We start from the raw sequence: 18473 nt of genomic DNA on the forward strand, positions 1-18473 counted from the left end.
GTCATGTTCACGACTCACGCTTCTATCGCTACCCTCGTACTCGCCCTGCAGGCGGCTAGCCCGGTATCCGCGCAGAATTACACAGAGAAAGTGTGGGGAGTCGTTGCCTACACTCTCTATGGAGACAGCACCCCTGTTGCTCTCGTGCAGGACAGCTCCAGGGTCTTGACCAACTATGGAGCCAGCAGTCTTGCTGCAGCCGGATCGGCTTTCCGGGATCGCTATGTGGCAACGGAAGAAAGCGGCAACGAAGCAACGGGCATCCAGGATATCTCGACGAATCTCTTGGACACAAAACAGATCGAAGTGTTCTCGACCACCGACCAGTATGTTGCTGCCTCTGCACAAGCATTCTTGCAGGGTCTCTATCCGCCTCTCGGCCAGTCCAATATCACATATGCCGATTGGACCACTGAACTGGCCAATGGATCTTTGGCGAGATCTCCGCTCGATGGGTACCAGTATCCACGGATTGTCACGCTGGGCTCGTCAGACCCTCAGTCTCTCACTCTGGCAGGACAGACGCGGTGTCCCATGCATAATGCCGCAAAATCTGAGTATCTGAATAGCGACAACGTTCAAGAATTCAGCCAGGAGATGCGGCCTTTTTACGCATGGATCTGGGGCGAAGCGCTGGCTGGTGTGTACGCAGAATCGTCGGCTACATATTCCAATGCCGTTGACATTGCCAATTACCTGGAATATGAGCTGGTGCATAACAGCAGTCTGCTGAAACATGTCAACCACGACGAAATCAGTCGGGTGCGGTGGCTGGCGGATCGGTACACTTATGACACGAACAGCCAGGACTCTTCATTCAGTCAGTCATCGTACATCGGTGCTGTCAATGCTATCGCGGGCCAGACATTGGCATCGAGCATTCTGCATGCGTTGGACACAAATGTCAATGGGAACGGTGCTCAATCGAAAATGACCTTGTTGTTTGGCAGCGATGAGCCGGCCGTCGCCCTGGCATCCTTGGTGGGGCTGGCGGATCAACAGCAATCCAACTTCTACTCGCGCCCGGCACGAGGTGGCTCACTCATCTTTGAGCTGTACAGCTTCGGGGATAGTGAACAAGACTCAGCCTACCCGAGCCCAGACGACTTATATGTGCGGTTCTTCCTGCACAACGGAACCAATTCCTCCATCGAGTTTTTGTCCTATTCTCTCTTTAAACACGGCCCTAGCCAGGCCTACATCCCATACACCGAGTTCCGCACCGAAATGGAGACGTTTGCCACGACTTCGATTCAAGAGTGGTGTCTCCGATGTAACTCCCAGTCGGTGTTTTGTGAGGGGGCCGTGGACCGCAATCAATCCCCATCTGAAGGGAAGAAGCAAGTGTCCCCTGCAGTGGCCGGGGTGATTGGTGCTGTAGTCACCCTTGTTGTGGTTGCAATGCTGGCAGCCATCTGCTTTTTAATTTGGGGGGTTCACAAGCACACCCACAAGCCGAGTCTGGGAGGCTTCAAGGGAACCAGGAAGCTTGCAAGCGACAAAGACGTCACTTTCCGTAACCCTGTCTGGGGCATTTTCAAGCCCTTGAAAAGCCAGCAGCCAGATGAGGCCCCTGCTGATGCCATTGTGCAAGGCCATGAGCGTGTCGGAAGTTGGGAGATGGGCCAGCAACAAAAGGAAATTGAAGATATCTCGACGGGCAATCCACAAGGGATATCACCATTCGACGAGAATGAGGAGGAATGGCGAGCCCACAGTGGGTTGCAGCCTGTCAAGGTGCGGGAAAGTGTCTGATCTTTTGATCAGAACGTAGGCTTGGATGATATTGCTGGTGGGGGTTTTTTGTGTCGTCACGAGGATTTAGTTTTTTGAAGTCGAAAAGTAAACATCCTTCATCTTCCACGCGCTTTCCTTGACTTCTTCCCTTGCACTTTCTTCACCAACCGGCCAATCTCGCCTTTTTGCCTCGAATTTCTTTCTTGCTGGTATTTCTCCCCTTCACACTCCGAGACCATGATGAAGTATAACATACCAACACTGCTGGCTTTGAGTCAGGTCACAGACGTTCACTGCAACTGGACTGCACATGCAAAAGAGTGTAAGTGGGCTCTTCCTGATCGCTGCATAAAACCCTTTCATGCCAAAGCCCTGGGAATACCAGGAGGGATCCATGTCAAGATCATCAGGACCTTGCACCATGCACCGAGTCTCTCCCGATTAAATCCTGCAGAAACAAAGATCCTTTAGAGTTGCATGTAGCATGATCTTGAGCATAGATTCCTGTTGTGCTATCCACTCTGGAAACTTCCCTGCAGAAACCTGGTCAAGAGCCTTTGCTGACCATGACCCATAGGCAGGTTGCTGCGTCCTGGCCAAAGCAACAAACGCATTCTTTCTAAGACTCCTCAAAACCGACCGATCGAAGAGTCAAACACGCCGCCGCGACCGAGCAAAAACGCAGCATCAAAGGCCAAGTTGCGTGGGCGATCGGCGACCGTCAAAAGCATAACCCAGCCCTCGTTTTCAACCAAAGACGGGGGCTTTGCTCGCTTCCTAAAAGAACACTCTTCTCCAACGCACCAGCGAGTCACTGCTGGTGGCAGGATTGTTCCGATGGATCCTCCACACAGAGATCTTCCAAACGAGGGAGTGTCTGAGCACCGAGTAAGCAACAATCTCATGACCAGACAGGAAGGCCTTGGACTCTCCCACGAGCCCAGCAATCCTTCCAACAGAGAGAGATTAGTGCAGCCTGGACCTTCTACAGAGACGTCTGGGACTGGGGCTAGAAAAGACTCACAAAAGGCTAGCAAGCCTCATCGATCTTCCCGACACGAAGATGCCCGACCAGGGCTAATGGACATACCGAAATGGCGTCGGCTGCTGGGACGCCCCCTTCTCCCCAGCCCGGTTGTGTTGTGGAAACCACTGCTGTTGAAACATCCTATGCCACCAACAGGTCCAGTGGCCGTTGCACCCGCGCATCTTCTGAACCTTCCTGACAACACACTGGAGAACATTAACCAGAGCACAAATCATCCATGGCCAGCAACTTTGGTACAGGGTCCTCTACCCTCGGACCCATCCCAGGGCTCCCAAATTGGTCAGAACCAATCGGGGGTTCAATCGAATGATCATCTCAAATGGGTGGATCGCTTCAGTCCCCTTTCCAAAGGCCTTATACTCACATCTATGCAGAATGAGTTTGATCTTGGGTTTGTGCGCAGATTGGTAAACCGTCTGTGGGATCGGTGGAGAGGCATCAGAACCAAACTCAGACATGTGAATACGGCCATGGCCTTTGACTGGAGTATATGCCCTAACGAACAGTTTGTTGAAGAGCGCAAGATCAACATACAGGTAAGAGAAGTTCTGTTTCAGATGATTCTCTGGACTCTGCTATCAGCTCGATCACGGCAACCTTGCGAGAGATATGACAAAATGGTGGAGTCACTTGATCCGGACCTGAAACGCGAAGTGGGCCAGTACTGGGATGCAGAGTATCCAAACTTCAGAAACGAAGTGTTGCAAAGATGGGGATCCACTGAACCTCCTCGGGAGGTAAGGCAGACTCTGAGCAATGGTGCTGTGGATGACGGCACGAGCTCTTTCCCGAGCATACTGAGCCATCATCTGCACAGCCCCGGTGGTGCTTCTTTGGCCTTTGAGACAAATCAGGCTCTGGGAACTTTCAATGGCACTGCTTTTCCGTTCAATCCAAGCCAGCCTTTGCACAAGTCTGGCGGCGCGCCTTTATCCTTTGACACGAGCCAGGCTCTGAGCAATCTCAATGCCTCTGCTGTTCCGTTCTACCCAAGCCAGGCTCTGCAAACCCCCGCTGGTGGCCATCTGCCACTCGAGATGAACCAGACTTTGGAAAATTCCAGTGCCTTTTTTCCGTCCAATGCAAGCCAGGCCCTGAACAACTCTGATGGAGCTTTCCCATTTGAGACGAACCAGGTCTTGGGCAACCCCAATGCATTTTCTTTTCCATATGCCATGAACGAACAACTTGGGATTCTCCATGCCCAAGGGGGTTTTGGTGGTATGGATGAGAGCCACCACGACTTTGATATGGAATTCCCGATGGACATTGGCGCTGAAGAAGCTGGTCCTTTGGGCACTGCCACGGGAGGTTCCCTTTCGCCTCTGGATTTGCCAGAAAGCACTTTGTTTTATGACCCCAATGTGTCAGACACGGAACATTATTCCGCTCCTGCTTCTCCGGCTGGCGGCATTGATGTCGAAGAGAAAATGACTTACAATGAGCTGCTTAGTGGTGATGAAGTGCCGAATGTGTTTGTTGAGCATGGATTTGGCGATGAGGACGCTTTTCCTCCACAGAATGATGGCGCACAGAATTACTATCCGATCCACAATACTGGCCACATCAGTCAGACTGTGCCCTGGAACTTTGGCCGGAGGATTCGTCGTGAGTTCTCATTGATCTCTGAAGCTGATTGCGAGATAATCGATGAGACAAAGGACATGGAGACTCTGAATTTCGGTGTCCGTGCTGTGTCTAGTCCGGTCACTAGGTCAGTATGAAAAAGACCTATTTTTGCTGGATGGTATTAACCTCGAGGATTGCAGGTCTCGACCAGAAGAAACAATGGACCATTCCCAAGAAAAGCCGGTGCCGGAAGAGTATGCATCCTCTGACAACGGCAAATCTCCAGAGGGAGACAAAGTCGGCTTGATGAGTGATGATGGCCAGCAGGGTGAGATGCGAGGCGCTGGGGAGATAGGCACACGCTTCATCAGGACGCTGAAGAAGTGGAGGGTTCGAAAGTCAGGTACCGACTATTCTGATCTCTCTGACCTCACTTCGCGACACCACACAACAGCCAACTCCCCAGAACCATACGCAGAGAGACAATCCCACGCAGACACTGCAACCTCAATGTAAGTGCCGGCTTTGTTCGATCCAGCTCAACAGACTGCTAACGTGAGCCAACAGGAGTTCTGAATCAATGGGGTCGTCTCGCTCCGAGCACCAGCCCAATGAGGGCCCCGGCTCGAAATCATCTTCATCCAGCACGGACCGATCTATGGCGTCCACTTCCAAGACCACTGTCTCCCCGATTTTGCTCTCAATGCTCTCTCGTCAGGATAACCAGGTGTATACTGCCCGGGCCATTCTGGACATCACCCCAGTCAACGTGTACGCATCTCCTGGCCTGTGGGGTCGCAACCGCTGAGGGACTTACGGCACCTACATGAGACCTGAGAGGTTGGGATACAAAAAACTCATTGTTTTCACATACACTCTTTTCCGCTTGTTTCTTTTATTCTTCCCGTGATCGTTGAGAATTTTGAGAAGGAGGGCACATTCGTTGGACATAGGGCGTTTGTTTTTACATTGTCTTGTCCAGATGGGGTTGAGTGGAGTCTGTCATGAGTACAAGGCGTTGTTTTCTGGGGATGTGTGGGGGAGAACGGGGAAGACTGGGGATCAGGCTGGGTACATGGATACATTCCACCATGGCAAGATAGCGCAGATCCAAGTCAATTGAATTCCTCAAGATATGAGAGCTATCATGTATTTTTACCCGTGAATCACGTGTGGCTTTGCCCCTGGCGGCGTCCACGGGTCGATGGCGGCAAAATTGCCACCCGAAAAAAAAAAAAAAAGGCAATGTAGAGAAATCAGGATTAAGAGCCTTCCACTGAAGAGTGTTCCTGGCGGCAGTATGTACCTCACCTAAGTAGTATTGGGGCTGGGGGTAGGATTGTTAAAGTAGTATGAAGGTGTGTTTATTGGAAGTTGAAGAGCCCTACGCCGTGGCTGTTGTGTCTTGATCCTCAACGCCACTGACTAAGCCGGCCTCCACACTATCTCCACTCAACTTGCCAACTCCCTTCTCTCACTCTCTTCCCCTTCGCCTTGGTAAATCTGGTCTCAATTTGTGACTCTCCTTGCCCTCTCCCTCTTTTTCCCTCTCTTGGATATGTCGTCCCATCCATGAGCCCAGTCTTTGTGGTCTTTGTTGCTCCATTCTTTCGGGTGGTTGTTTCAACCTGGTCTCTCTTACTGAACCCCCTCCCGCGTGGTTGTATCCCCAGCGTTTTGACCCCTTGGAACACAATCTTGCCGTTCGTTCTGTCTTCCCCTCCCTGAAATTTGCATCGCCTTCCCTTGGAATTATTTTGTCTGTCTGCCTGGTTGCAGGCAGCGAAATTGTTCTCGAAGACCCACCCAACATGACGCAACTCTTCGCGTCCAGTCCATCGACCATGTCGAACGAAAAGCGTGGGAATTTCCCCGGTCTCTCTCTCCCGTCCCGAAAACACTCCAACGAGTCAGGCCATTTGCCGACAAAAATCAAGAATTTCTTCCGCATCAACAGCTCCAGCAGCCACTCGTCCCATGGGCATAGTTCTGGCAGCCACGACCGCGAGCGCGACAGGGATAGTCATGCCAGCCCTCCCAAGAACGAGAAATCTACCTTTAGACAGTCTCGCTTTCTCCCGGCTATCGGTCGCAACCGGTCGACAACCGTCGCGAGTGAAGGCAACCCTCTGGACGATGGCATGTCGCCCACCGCAACGGCGAACCCGTACTTTGCCCACCAGGGCCAGCCCGCCTTGCGGCATCGGAATGAGGGCTCCGTGCCCTCTCCCCTCCAGATACCCCCGAGTTGCAGGTCACCGGGGTTTCTGCGGTGGAGCAGGCTACCACCGCGAACAAGGAGGAATTGGCGCGCAAGTTGCGCCGGGTAGCCTCAGCCCCAAATGCCCAGGGTATGTTTGCCAGTCAAGGTGACGAGCGCCCTCGAACTGCCGATATGGGCAAGGAGCCTCTTGTGGAGCTTCCGGGTCCCGATGGATCTGTGGGGTTGGTGGACCCGAACAGTGAGAAAGAGATACTGGCCGTGCCATCTGCAGACCCAGATACCAAAATCCCGAGCGCTGGTCAGCTCCGGACCAGTGTTTCTTTCCACCGAACATACAGCTCGAACTCGATCAAGGTCCGCAATGTCGAAGTCGGTCCAGCGAGTTTTGATAAGATCAAGTTGATTGGTAAGGGCGACGTGGGAAAGGTTTATTTGGTGCGCGAGAAGAAGTCGAGTCGTCTCTATGCCATGAAAGGTGCGTCTGGATCTTGGCTTTAGGTTGTGTATGACTGATGCTAACTCGTGTACAGTGCTGAGCAAGAAGGAAATGATCAAGCGGAACAAGATCAAACGTGCTTTGGCAGAGCAAGAGATTCTGGCCACAAGCAATCATCCATTCATTGTCACTCTGTACCATTCTTTCCAATCCGAAGATTACCTATATCTCTGCATGGAGTACTGCAGCGGTGGCGAATTCTTCCGAAGTACGTTCTTTTCTCTCGTGTTATGATCATCCAAGTCTCTTGCTAATTTCTTGCAGCTCTGCAAACTCGCCCTGGAAAGTGTATTTCCGAGGATGCTGCTCGATTCTACGCTGCCGAAGTCACTGCGGCCTTGGAATACCTTCATCTGATGGGCTTCATCTACCGTGACTTGAAGCCGGAGAGTATGCTGATTCCTTTTGCTCTGTGCTTGGCTTGAAGTTGGAATACTGTACTTACGCATTGATTAGACATCCTCTTGCATCAATCAGGTCACATCATGCTTTCGGACTTTGATCTGTCCAAGCAGTCTGGGCCCGGCGGTGCCCCTACCATGATCCCTGCGCGCACTGGCGGCAGCTCTACCACGGCTCTGCCTACCATTGACACCAAGTCATGTATCGCCGATTTCCGAACCAATTCCTTTGTCGGAACAGAAGAGTACATTGCACCGGAAGTGATCAAGGGCTGCGGTCACACCAGTGCCGTGGATTGGTGGACCCTGGGTATCCTGGTCTACGAGATGCTGTATGGCACCACGCCCTTCAAGGGCAAGAACCGCAATGCGACCTTTGCCAGTATCTTGCGGGATGAGGTGTCATTCCCCGAGCATTCGGGTGCACAACAAACCTCCAATATGTGCAAATCCCTGATCCGCAAGCTACTCATCAAGGATGAAACCAAGCGACTTGGCGCCCGTGCCGGTGCCTCCGATGTCAAGACACACCCGTTCTTCCGGCAAACCCAGTGGGCTCTCATTCGTCATATGAAGCCCCCCATAATCCCGCACCAGGGCCGCGCCGGTACCGACACTGTGAACTTCCGCAATGTTAAGGAAAGTGCCAGTGTTGATATTGGTGGCTACAATACGACCAAAATGGAGGGCGTGCCCATGGACTCCGGCCTGGCGACCCCGAACGCCGAGTTGAATGATCCCTTCGAGGAGTTCAACAGCGTTACTCTCCACCATGAGGGAGATTCATGATCAATCGGGCGGGACGCCCCGTGCAACTTTAGCTCGCAATTGCTCTTTTCTTTTTCTTTTTGCTTGTTTGTATCTCATCCCGATATACGAGGGCCTGGGTTGAAGGGCAGCTGCCGGTGCATCAGCTCGTTAACGACTATGATGCCTTGACGACTGTATTTCAGACGCTTTTTCTTTCCTTATTTCCCATTTGCAATGCTCGCCGGGCGTACGGAGTGTTTTCGGGGCCTCTTCTTTTTGTGGTGGATCTCTCTGTATGCTCTGCTCTCTTGAGGGGCTATAGTTTGCAGGATTACCCAGGCTAAATCCCTAGGGAAAATTTGGCATTCCTCGCATTACTTCTCGTATGTGTTCCGTAGTGGCACAGTCCTAATCCATCCCCTTGTATGTGTGCTTGTAGTAGTGGTGCCATAGTGGTGGACAATTACTTCAAGTTTCTTGATAGATCCGTGTCAACGGCAACGGAGTATAGAGAGTTTCAGTAGACAGTTTGAACCATTGAATTATATCAATTAGAAAAAAATTTGAATGTTCTGCAAGTGCTTATTGAGGATGAATCGCCAACTATATATCCGGACCTCTTCCTCCATCATATCGAGGAGCATCCAGATTCAGAAGAAAGACTTCCCGCAACAGCTCATATGTTCCTCCTTCTCTTTTATTTCTTATAAAAATTCTCCCGTGTTTTCATCCAGAGAAGTGTTCAAGATACCCATCCTCTCTGCACGAATTGTAGAGTGGACCTCGAAGCGGAACAGCGCCAAAACAACAAACCCGCCATCACCGCAAAACCAGCAACCTCTTCCCATCTTCCGACACTCCGTCCGATAGATTCTCTTCTCCTCCAAATTCATCAATTGACCAACCTCTTAAAAATTTGCACCTCCACTCCACCATGTCTGCCTTCGCTGCCTCCGACGACCCAGACGCTGATTATTCCTTCACCGAGGACCCCGCGACCACCCCCCCGTCGCCGACCAATCCATGAGCCCCGACGCAGACGCCAACGCCAGCCGGAGCCACTCGCACAATCCCCTACTGGGGCCCGATCACCCGCTCGTCTCGGATCTGGAGCAAGAAGTGCTGGACGAGTATGCGCGGCTGTCGCGGAATGTGAACCAGGTAAGCTTGGAAGGAGCCCCTCATTCCGGTGATAGTTGAACCATGTTTCGTGTGCTTTTTCCCATGGGTTCTCTATATAAATACACATACTCTACTATGCACGTGCGGGAATACCTCTTCATGATCGATGCATTCATACGGAATATTCTCTAATTGACGGATTACCTCCAGCTCTCCGACAAACTCGCCGACCTCGCCGGCTCCCCCGCCTCCCTAACCCTCGACGGCCTCCGGCTCCTCGAGCGCAAGACTGCCACGGTGTGCACACTGCTCAAGGCGAGTGTGTACAGTATCGTGTTGCAACAACAAATCTGGAACGAGAACGAGGAACAGCAGCAGCAACAACAGCAACAGCAAGAACATGATGAGCAGGAGCGCCAGTTCCAGGATCAGGAGTATCATACTCATACTGGGGGTGCATATGACGGAGATGGAGATGTGACATTCCAATGAATTGACACTGGTCATTTCAATGGTTTATTTTATGCATGGGGCTGTTTACTGTGTACTTGCATTGTCTGCGTATACCCGTGGTGTTTTGGATTTATTTTCTATGCCATGAATAGCATGATTGGAGAAATATGGTGTTGGGGTTTAGAGTGTCAGTCATGTTTTCTCTGCATATCTCCGAAGTATACCGAAGGCTCTATAATAAGGACCTCGGACTATCAAGGCATGGATAACTTATTCTGGATATCAATCAATGGCGATCTCTCGTATTTCAGACATAGTACAAGTACATGCAAAAGAACACACAAGGAGAAGAGAAGAACAAAGACAGCCCATTATATACACGCCAGCGACCACGCAGGACTCGACCCGACCAGATCACTTAAACCTGATTCGCGTAGTACACCTTGCGCACATCGACAATCTTCTTGCCCCGGGCACGGGCAATTTCTTCCGGATCACGCTGGCTCATGAGCGCCTTGTACGTGGCCTTGACCGTGTTCATCGGGTTCCGGGAGCGGTTGACGCGCGCCGAGAGGTCGCGAATACCGGCAGCACGGCACATCTCCCAGATGAGATACTGGACGCGAAGACCAAAGCCTAACCAGTACAGTTAGCAAGAAGTCAGAGATACCAAAAGGGGTCATGTTTTAATAAAAAAAAGAAAAGAAAAGAAAAGAGAAAGGTTTCAACGGACCTGGTGGACGGTGCATCAACTTCAACTCCACAGCTCCCACCTTGCCGGTCAAGTCGCCATAGACGGTGCGGTTCTCGTAGCGCGGGACCGGCTGCATGTTTCGAATGGCGCGGGCCTTTGCTTGAATATTGGCATCCGTGCCTTCGTCCGACTTGGACTCGCCGATACCCAGCAGACCTTTCTGGTTCCCGGCAACGGCCAGGCAGTACTGGCGGCGGATCTTGCCTAGTCGGGTCTGGTTGACAACACTGTGTGAGACGAGAACCTTGGTCCGGATGTTCTGTGCTTGGCTACTGGTGTAGCCAGTTGTCATAAGAAGGTTTTGATGGCCTTCAGACATTTCCTCAGCTACCCGCGATCTCTCCTTTTCGCCCCTTTCGAAGGCCGATTTTTGTTCCTCGATGCGGGGCTCATCGACGGTCTCACCGGGTCCGAAGAGCTCCGGCACAAGCGCGCTGTGAGGCTTCAATTCGTTTTCCTCCTTACCGCGGGTGACCCGTACCTCATCGAGGAACCGCATGAAATCGATGTTATCGGCCTCGTCGGGCATATCTGCAATATACTTGCCAAGGTCTTCCGCAAAATCTTCCTCGCTCTTCGGCTTCCAATTGTAGTCCGTGTTCGACTGAGGGTTCCGCACGTGTCGGTCAATCACGGGCTCAATCACCGAGAAGTCGTCCAGGTAGCGGAAGTGCAGCGGGTCCTGGCGCGGATTAAACTGGTCTGCCAGGTCCTTGGGATCGATGGCTGCCTCGCCGGCTGCGACGGCGTCCATTTGTGCCTTCGAATACTCCTTGGCCAGCGCAGCCTTCTCCTCCTCCGTGTACTCCTTGAAATCTTCTGGTTTGAGTTCCGGCTTCTTTTCTGGCTGTGATGTGTTCACAGCTTGGGTCTTTGAAGCATTGATGTCCGGGACTTTGGGCTTTTCGTTCAACAGCGCAGTTGCGGGATGGAATTGGCGCCGGGGAATTCGCGTGACCGGGGTGGCAGCACGGGAGAAGCTGCAGAACAGACATCTTGCTGGCCGGGCAAAACTCATAATGACGAGGAAAGAAGGGCTCTGCGACCAGCAGGAGGCCGGCCACAAGCTCAGAAAGGGAACAAGAGCGGCAAAAGCAAGGCTAATGGAGACCGACAAAAACAAGAGACGGAGACAGCAAAACGTCGGGGACGAATTTCTCGCTCGCGGGCGGTCAGTCTCCAACCAATCAGCGGCGCGGGAGATACATTGCTAATAAATTTCCCATTCGCGAACTCCCAGCTTTTTTTCTTGCTCGAATCCCTTATTTTCCCACTGGCGCCGCCGTGTATATATGTTCGCGGTACGTCCGTTTGCCTGGAGTCTTACTCGTTCTTGGTCTACTGCCATTCGTCCCGTCTCGGTGCGCCCAACCTTCAACTTCTCTTCTCGGTGTCCCAGCAATGCGCCAGTCCCCGCTATAATGCCGAAACCAAAGAAACAATTTAACGGCCAGAAGCGCAAGAAGGCCAAGGTCGAGCGTAACAATAAGAGCAGCGGACACGATGAGGTCCTCCAAACCGACATCGATAAACTCCTCAAGAAAACTCGGCCCGAACAAAACCAGACCAACGGTGACAATGAATCGCCGCCTCCTGCCCTCCCCGAGACTTTCACCGAGATTAATGTGAAGATTTCCGAGCTATCCTCTACCGGTGATGGCCTTGCGCTGTCAGAAAATGCGGATCACATCTATGTGGTACCTTTTACGGTCCCCGGAGATACGGCGCGGGTGAAGGTTGTCAAACACTTCCCGTCTCTGTCCTACAGCATGACCGATTTCCTCGAAGTGGTCGAACCGGGGCAACAGAGAAACGATGCGCTGATCGGATGCGGGTACTTTGGGAAGTGCTCCGGGTGTCAATTGCAGATGATGTCGTACGAGGACCAACTTGCCCATAAAAGGCGCATCGTGGAGAAGGCCTACGCCAATTTCTCTGGGTTGATTCCGGAACTTGTCCCCACTATTGGAGAGACATTCCCTTCACCAATGCAGTATGGTTATCGTACAAAGCTGACGCCCCATTTCGCGAATGGGGGTGCTGGTTCGAAAGGCAAAAAGCAAGACGACGCGCAAGAAGAACCGGCCGAAGTGCAGGTCCCTCCCATTGGGTTTACCTACAAGAACCGGCGACTAGATATGGATATTGAAGATTGTCCACTGGGGACAGACATTGTGCGACGCGGCCTGAAGAGCGAGAGAAAACGAGTGGCCGAGAATATCCGCTCTTACAAGAAAGGCGCGACACTTTTGATGCGCGAGTCGACGACCCGAGTTCCCAAAGAACCGGCCTCGGCCAGCGACTCAACACCCGCTGGCGAGTCGACGACATACAAGCCAGACTGGCTCACGCCCACGCCGGGCAAAGACACCGGCGACGTGATTCGCACAGAGCGCGACACCTACATCGAAGAGAAGCGATGCATCAACGACAACAACGCCACCTCAGTCGAGTACGTCGACAACTACGTGTTCAGCAACAAAGCAGGCGCTTTCTTCCAGAACAACAACTCGATACTTTCGGGCTTCACCGAGTACATCCGCTCGCAAGCGCTGCCCGCCGGCAACGACCAGAGCCCACAGCCCATCAAATACCTCCTCGACGCCTACTCGGGCTCGGGCCTGTTCACCATCACGCTCTCGCCCCTCTTCAAATCCAGTCTCGGCGTCGACGTCGCCGGCGACTCCATCACCTCGGCCCGTGACAACGCCCGCGCCAACGCCCTCCCGAGCACGGGCTTCGCCGCCGCCGACGCCGCCGTCCTCTTCAAGGACGTCCCCTATCCGCCCCTCCAGACGTTGCTCGTCATTGACCCGCCGCGCAAGGGCTGCTCAGACGACTTCCTGCGCCAGCTGCTCGCCTTTGGGCCGCGCCGCGTCGTCTATGTTAGCTGCAATGTCCACACCCAGGCCCGCGACGTCGCGGTCATGGTCCAGGGCGACGAAAAGAATAATATCCGCTATGAGATCGAGAGCATTCGTGGCTTTGACTTCTTCCCTCAGACGGGGCACGTCGAGGGTGTGGCTATCTTGAATCGGGCTTCTTTCCCGTCGGAGTCGAGTTGATTTCTGAGAGGATGTTGCCGGGAAATTTATCCATTGGTCTATCTACCTGTATATTTGTGATGTTACTCAGTGTTGGGATATGGTGCATTTCGTCCACGGCGTTTTTGTTATTGGCGAGGACCCTAAAGGGCTAAAAAAAGCATAGAGGCGAGGATGGAGTTGGCTTGCATACCAAATACAACTTGTTTGATGCTGTGCTGGTCTTTTGAAAATGTTTATTTCCTGCTAGTTGCTCCCACAGCCCGATGTCATAGACCGGGGAACTACGCTGCCTTGAACACCTTAAACTGGAGGGTGTAGAACCTTGGTATGAAAAGGGGGGTGGAAATAAACATGAACTACTGACTATGAACAAAAAAACATTGATCTACACCGGCTGACAAGCATCTGATGAGACAAGCAACTCCACTATTTTTCGCTTCTTACGAGCTCCCCGGCCCACCGAGCAGCGCAAACCGGCGCACAATGCTGGGGCCAATCTCATCGTACTCCGCCTTGGTGTGGCAGTAGCTCCGGAACTCGGGCGTCTGACCCAGCAAACTACCTCCGAACCAGGGACCGTGTCGCTGGCGCTTGTGCGTGACGACGGCGACGTCGAGACCGCCGCTTCGGGCGCCACCGCTGCGAGCCTCCGACGCGCGAATACGGGCATCCACCAGGTGGCGGATATCACGCTGTAGACGACGGCCAAAGTCCTTGTAGAGAGTGGAGCCACCGGACAAGACAATGTTCTTGTACAGACCTCTTCGAACGTCAATGGGCGAGGATTGAATGACGCCGTCGACGACGTTGGGCAGCGGGGTCAGGAAGTCGGACGAGTAAATTTCGGGGTTGAAGAAGATCTCCGGGGCGAGGAAGCGTTCGTATCCAATATCAACGGTGACGCTTCGCCCGTTCGGCGAAGTCACGGTGTGGTTCAGGAAGCGGTCGGGTTCACGGTCGTAGCGCGCGAATTCCTTGACAATATCCGGGCTCACGTAGCAGTATTCTTCCTTGACCTTCTCTGCCGTTTTCAAGCTGCTGTCTGGCTCGCCGCGGTCACGCAGCAAGCTCTGCACGAAATACGTGATATCTCGCCCAGCAATCGGTATACTCTTGATGGAGGACCCGATGACGTAGCCCTCGGCTACGGGGATGACATGGGTAACACCGTCACCCGAGTCAATCACCGTTCCTGTCAGCGATCGGTCGGTCACCTTGGAGGATGTCCATGATGCAGCAAGGGCAAGCACAGCCTGCACGGCAATGTATAGACCGGCACAGTTGAACGACTCGAACATGATCTCGGCGGTATTTTCACGGTTCTCGGGTGGGTTCAGCGGCTACATCGCATTCATGTCAGTATTTCCTTCTGCAGGTGTGAACAATCCGACGGGCCCATAATCCAATGCCTTACAGGTTCGGTGAGTAAAAAGTAGTGGTCCTCGGGCTCCACGCGCAGGTACTTGAAGATCGAGTTGGACCAGAAACGCTCCATGTAATCCCAGTTCTCGATCTGTCCATGCCGAATCGGATAGTTGACACCATAGCCCGGACCACTGCCCGCTGCCAGGGCCTCATCGCCAATAAAGAAATCCAGGTCCTCCGTGCCACGCTTCGCGGACAGGTGGGAGCTGGCCCCACCTCCACTGGCCAGGAACGACGGTTTGTTCGCAACTGACGGCCGGGCACCCGCGGAGCTCCCAGCGCTCCCAGCACCGGCTTTAGTCGCAATTGCAGTGGGAAAGACGAATGAGGGGGAGTCGTTACCGGCGAATCCTATAGCGGTGGAGAGAACCAGTCAGTCTGATCCTGGACCGCCAGCTCTCTCAGATCCTACAGGTCACACATACCAAGCTTGGAGTAACCAGTACCGCTAGAGAAGGTATCAGGTCAGCATTGGGGGAGGTCCCATTTGGGTCTATTTAGCAGTTCCACTTACTTGTCCATGACAACGGCTGGTGTTTGGGGCGCCATGATGGTGGGTTGGGGTCGGGAACAATCCGGTCGGTCACAGTATGAGTAGAAAATCAGGGCAAAGACTAAGGAAAGAATAGACGACAAGACGTCAATTGCCACAGAGCTCCCCTTGACTGGAAGAAGATGAGGACAGGCAGCGAAGGCGGGGAGGGAAGACGGGTGGCTGACTAAGCTCCCACATCTCCCAAGTTGGAAGGCTCCAAGGTATCGAAGTCACGGGCACCGGTGCCTTCTACAGCTTCATTGATGTTTCTACTGTGGGCGTTGTTGGGTCAGTCTGTCTGAGGAGACCTCGAGTCCCTTCCAATTCCATATTGCGGTGAATATATTCTTAAAAAGAAATATGGAAGGCACCACCGAGACCCCCGCGGAACGCAGCCTGCAACAGATCCACAGCTTTCTCTCTCTTTGCACACTCCATCCCTAAGCCAGTCTCTCTTTTATTATTTCATTCTTTATTGTTCTCCCTCTTCTCATGAGGTACGTCGTGTGTGGTGGTTCTTCACTCTTTCTCCGCGCGCCGCTTCACTCTTCGCCAGCACAGATATACTCCAGTCCCAGCGATCTTCTCTCGCTTTAATACCGGTCCCTAAACAATCAAGTGCTCAAGGGCTCTGGCACCCCCCAGGCCAGGTCATAGGTCCAATCGCTTCAGTCGAGGACAAGACCTTGCATGAGTAAGTTGAACTCGCTGACCGACCGATTGCCGACTTTGCCTATCAACTCAGCTTCTCAAACACTCAGAGCTTCCGGTCAATAGCACCTGTAGTGTGATTGAGCTACATAACTGGACTCCTATCCGCCTGATCCAAGATGGTGGACATCAAATTTCACGATGACAGTTGTGCCATCTTTGTCCATGCCGGAGCAGGCCACCACAGCATCGAGAACCAACACAAGCATCTAGATGCTTGTTCCAAGTAAGTGGGTGTCTAGGTGGGCATGTCTGATATGGAGGTAGCTAATGGTAGGACTGATGCTAGGGCAGCCAGAGCCGGCATGGCCTTTCTGAAGAATGGCTCGTCGTCGGTTGATGCTACCGAGGTGGCCCTTATGATTCTCGAGGATGCGCCCATCACCAATGCTGGATACGGCAGCAATCTGAACGAGAAAGGGGTAGTAGAAGGGGATGCGACAATTGTTGACCATCGAGGCCGCAGCGGTGCCGCTGGAGCTGTGCCCAGTAAGTTACCTTATCCACTTGCTGTCACCCGAAGCCTTGGCACCGTGGACCGGCTCTGATGCTCGAATTATAGATGTCAAGAATCCAATAATGCTGGCGCGGAGGATCTATGACCACTCAAACGTTTCCCTGAGCTTGCAGCAGGTGCCACCCAACTTCCTAGTCGGCCAAGGGGCCAAAGATTTCGCCTGGAATCATGGAGTTGTGGTTGTACCCGACGGTGCCATGATTTCTCCCACTTCCATGGGACGATGGAAAATCTGGACCCAGGAAATTGCACGCTGGGAACGCGAACATCCGAATATAGACAAGGGGGAGACAGATCCTTGGATTCGCCGACCCCTGACTCCCCTGTCTACTCGCCTCGAGCGTGCCGGCCTTCCCGGATTCCCGTGTGACTTCCAGATCGAACCGGAGAGCGAGCTCCTGAACAAGGAGACCAAGATCGCTTCCAATGAAGTGGATAGTGATAGCTCCAGTTCCAGCCGTATGAAAGACGGGAAGTCTCTGGACGGTGATCTGCCAAAGCGACAGTCGGCATCCCGAGAGAAGGTGCAGCATTCCGAGGATACCTCGGCCAACCCAATGCAATCTGCGAAGCCCACCCCCGAGTCGAGACATACAAGTAACACTCAGCCTCCCAGTGACGAAGTCGACATGGTCACCGACACTGTTGGAGTAATTGCCATTGACCAGTACGGAAACATTGCGGCTGGATCTTCCTCTGGTGGCATTGGAATGAAACCCGCGGGCCGAGTTGGACCTGCTGCACTCCTGGGCATTGGCACATATGTCATTCCAGTAGACCCGTATGATCCCGAGCAAACTTCCGTGGCCGTTGTTACTTCTGGGACTGGCGAGCACATTGCCACGACTTTGGCGGCCAGCACCTGCGCAAACCGGATTTACTACAGCCAACGCAAGGCCGAAGGCTGCAAGTTTGACCGCACTACCGAAGAGGAAGCGATTACTTCGATGATCAAGAATGAATTCTTGGGTTCGTTACCCTGACCCTGCACCGGACTATCATGAAACTAACACTGTCCTTCTATGTTAGATCACCCGACCGTGGGCGACAGCAACATCTTCGGGGCCATCGGGATTATGGCTGTCAAGAAGACTGAGGACTCAATTGCCTTTTACTTTGCGCACAACACTGACTCGTTCGTAAGTACGATCATGACCACCCCCCAAAGCTTATTACTAAAACCTGATATAGGCGATCGCGTCTATGTCCATGAAGGACTCCAAGCCTGCTTGCGTGATGTCCCGGACCAAGCGGCGCGGCATTATTGCCCAGGGCGGTTCTATGATTCGGTTGAAGTAGTAAGTTCAGCATCCATGGACGCGTCCACATTATATCGCAAGGTCAGACAAGGACAAGAACTAACGGCACGACAGACTCCTAATGCCTCACATCGTTCGCACCCAGGCGATTCGAAACTACGCATTGCAAAGTATCCCCCATCCAGCCACCCCAGTAGGTGACTTTGGCTCTTATGAGCATTCTTTTCCATTTCGAATGATTCCCTAGTTTGCACATGGCGAATTTCTTTCTATGTTTCATCTTGCATCCTCGGCGTTCCGTTCCAGCATAGCGACCGGTGCGTACCTGAAGCATCGATGGCCCCATTCCTTCACTGAGGTGGCTCTTTTTCCAGTTCTCCCGAGAGTCGCCGGCGAACCCGCATTCGCGGCCAGTGTCTCTGTGC

General features: G+C 52.9%; 8 protein-coding genes across 8 annotated transcripts; 6 read left to right on the forward strand and 2 right to left on the reverse strand.

Moving 5' to 3' along the window:
* Positions 1-3: 3 nt before the first annotated feature.
* On the forward strand, positions 4-1755 carry NUU61_007833 (uncharacterized protein; the record flags this gene model as incomplete). The annotated part of the gene is made up of 1 exon (XM_056658358.1): positions 4-1755. The coding sequence occupies one exon, from the start codon at positions 4-6 to the stop codon at positions 1753-1755; it is 1752 nt and encodes a 583-aa protein (XP_056508651.1).
* Positions 1756-1974: 219 nt separating this feature from the next.
* On the forward strand, positions 1975-5162 carry NUU61_007834 (uncharacterized protein; the record flags this gene model as incomplete). The annotated part of the gene is made up of 4 exons (XM_056658359.1): positions 1975-2059; positions 2315-4499; positions 4555-4866; positions 4922-5162. The coding sequence occupies 4 exons, from the start codon at positions 1975-1977 to the stop codon at positions 5160-5162; spliced, it is 2823 nt and encodes a 940-aa protein (XP_056508652.1).
* Positions 5163-6165: 1003 nt separating this feature from the next.
* NUU61_007835 (putative serine/threonine protein kinase (Nrc-2)) lies at positions 6166-8264 on the forward strand (the record flags this gene model as incomplete). The annotated part of the gene is made up of 5 exons (XM_056658360.1): positions 6166-6573; positions 6636-7053; positions 7109-7282; positions 7339-7464; positions 7531-8264. 5 exons carry the CDS (start codon positions 6166-6168, stop codon positions 8262-8264), a joined length of 1860 nt encoding a protein of 619 aa, XP_056508653.1.
* A 984-nt stretch (positions 8265-9248) lies between these two features.
* NUU61_007836 (DASH complex subunit DAD3 family protein) lies at positions 9249-9839 on the forward strand (the record flags this gene model as incomplete). Its single annotated transcript, XM_056658361.1, has 2 exons — positions 9249-9386; positions 9558-9839. The coding sequence occupies 2 exons, from the start codon at positions 9249-9251 to the stop codon at positions 9837-9839; spliced, it is 420 nt and encodes a 139-aa protein (XP_056508654.1).
* Positions 9840-10218: 379 nt separating this feature from the next.
* On the reverse strand, positions 10219-11572 carry NUU61_007837 (mitochondrial 37S ribosomal protein uS5m; the record flags this gene model as incomplete). Its single annotated transcript, XM_056658362.1, has 2 exons — positions 10219-10436; positions 10534-11572. The coding sequence occupies 2 exons, from the start codon at positions 11570-11572 to the stop codon at positions 10219-10221; spliced, it is 1257 nt and encodes a 418-aa protein (XP_056508655.1).
* A 403-nt stretch (positions 11573-11975) lies between these two features.
* On the forward strand, positions 11976-13619 carry NUU61_007838 (tRNA (uracil(54)-C(5))-methyltransferase; the record flags this gene model as incomplete). The annotated part of the gene is made up of 1 exon (XM_056658363.1): positions 11976-13619. The coding sequence occupies one exon, from the start codon at positions 11976-11978 to the stop codon at positions 13617-13619; it is 1644 nt and encodes a 547-aa protein (XP_056508656.1).
* A 422-nt stretch (positions 13620-14041) lies between these two features.
* Positions 14042-15575, reverse strand: NUU61_007839 (actin-related protein 3; the record flags this gene model as incomplete). The annotated part of the gene is made up of 4 exons (XM_056658364.1): positions 14042-14941; positions 15016-15377; positions 15452-15474; positions 15541-15575. 4 exons carry the CDS (start codon positions 15573-15575, stop codon positions 14042-14044), a joined length of 1320 nt encoding a protein of 439 aa, XP_056508657.1.
* An 816-nt stretch (positions 15576-16391) lies between these two features.
* NUU61_007840 (threonine aspartase 1) lies at positions 16392-18088 on the forward strand (the record flags this gene model as incomplete). The annotated part of the gene is made up of 5 exons (XM_056658365.1): positions 16392-16498; positions 16562-16761; positions 16835-17758; positions 17819-17928; positions 17981-18088. The coding sequence occupies 5 exons, from the start codon at positions 16392-16394 to the stop codon at positions 18086-18088; spliced, it is 1449 nt and encodes a 482-aa protein (XP_056508658.1).
* Between the last annotated feature and the right edge of the window lie 385 nt (positions 18089-18473).

Source organism: Penicillium alfredii, assembly GCF_028826965.1.
Source record: "Penicillium alfredii strain IBT 34128 chromosome Unknown utg000010l_segment0_segment0, whole genome shotgun sequence".
In the NCBI taxonomy this organism is placed as follows: Eukaryota; Fungi; Ascomycota; class Eurotiomycetes; order Eurotiales; family Aspergillaceae; genus Penicillium; species Penicillium alfredii.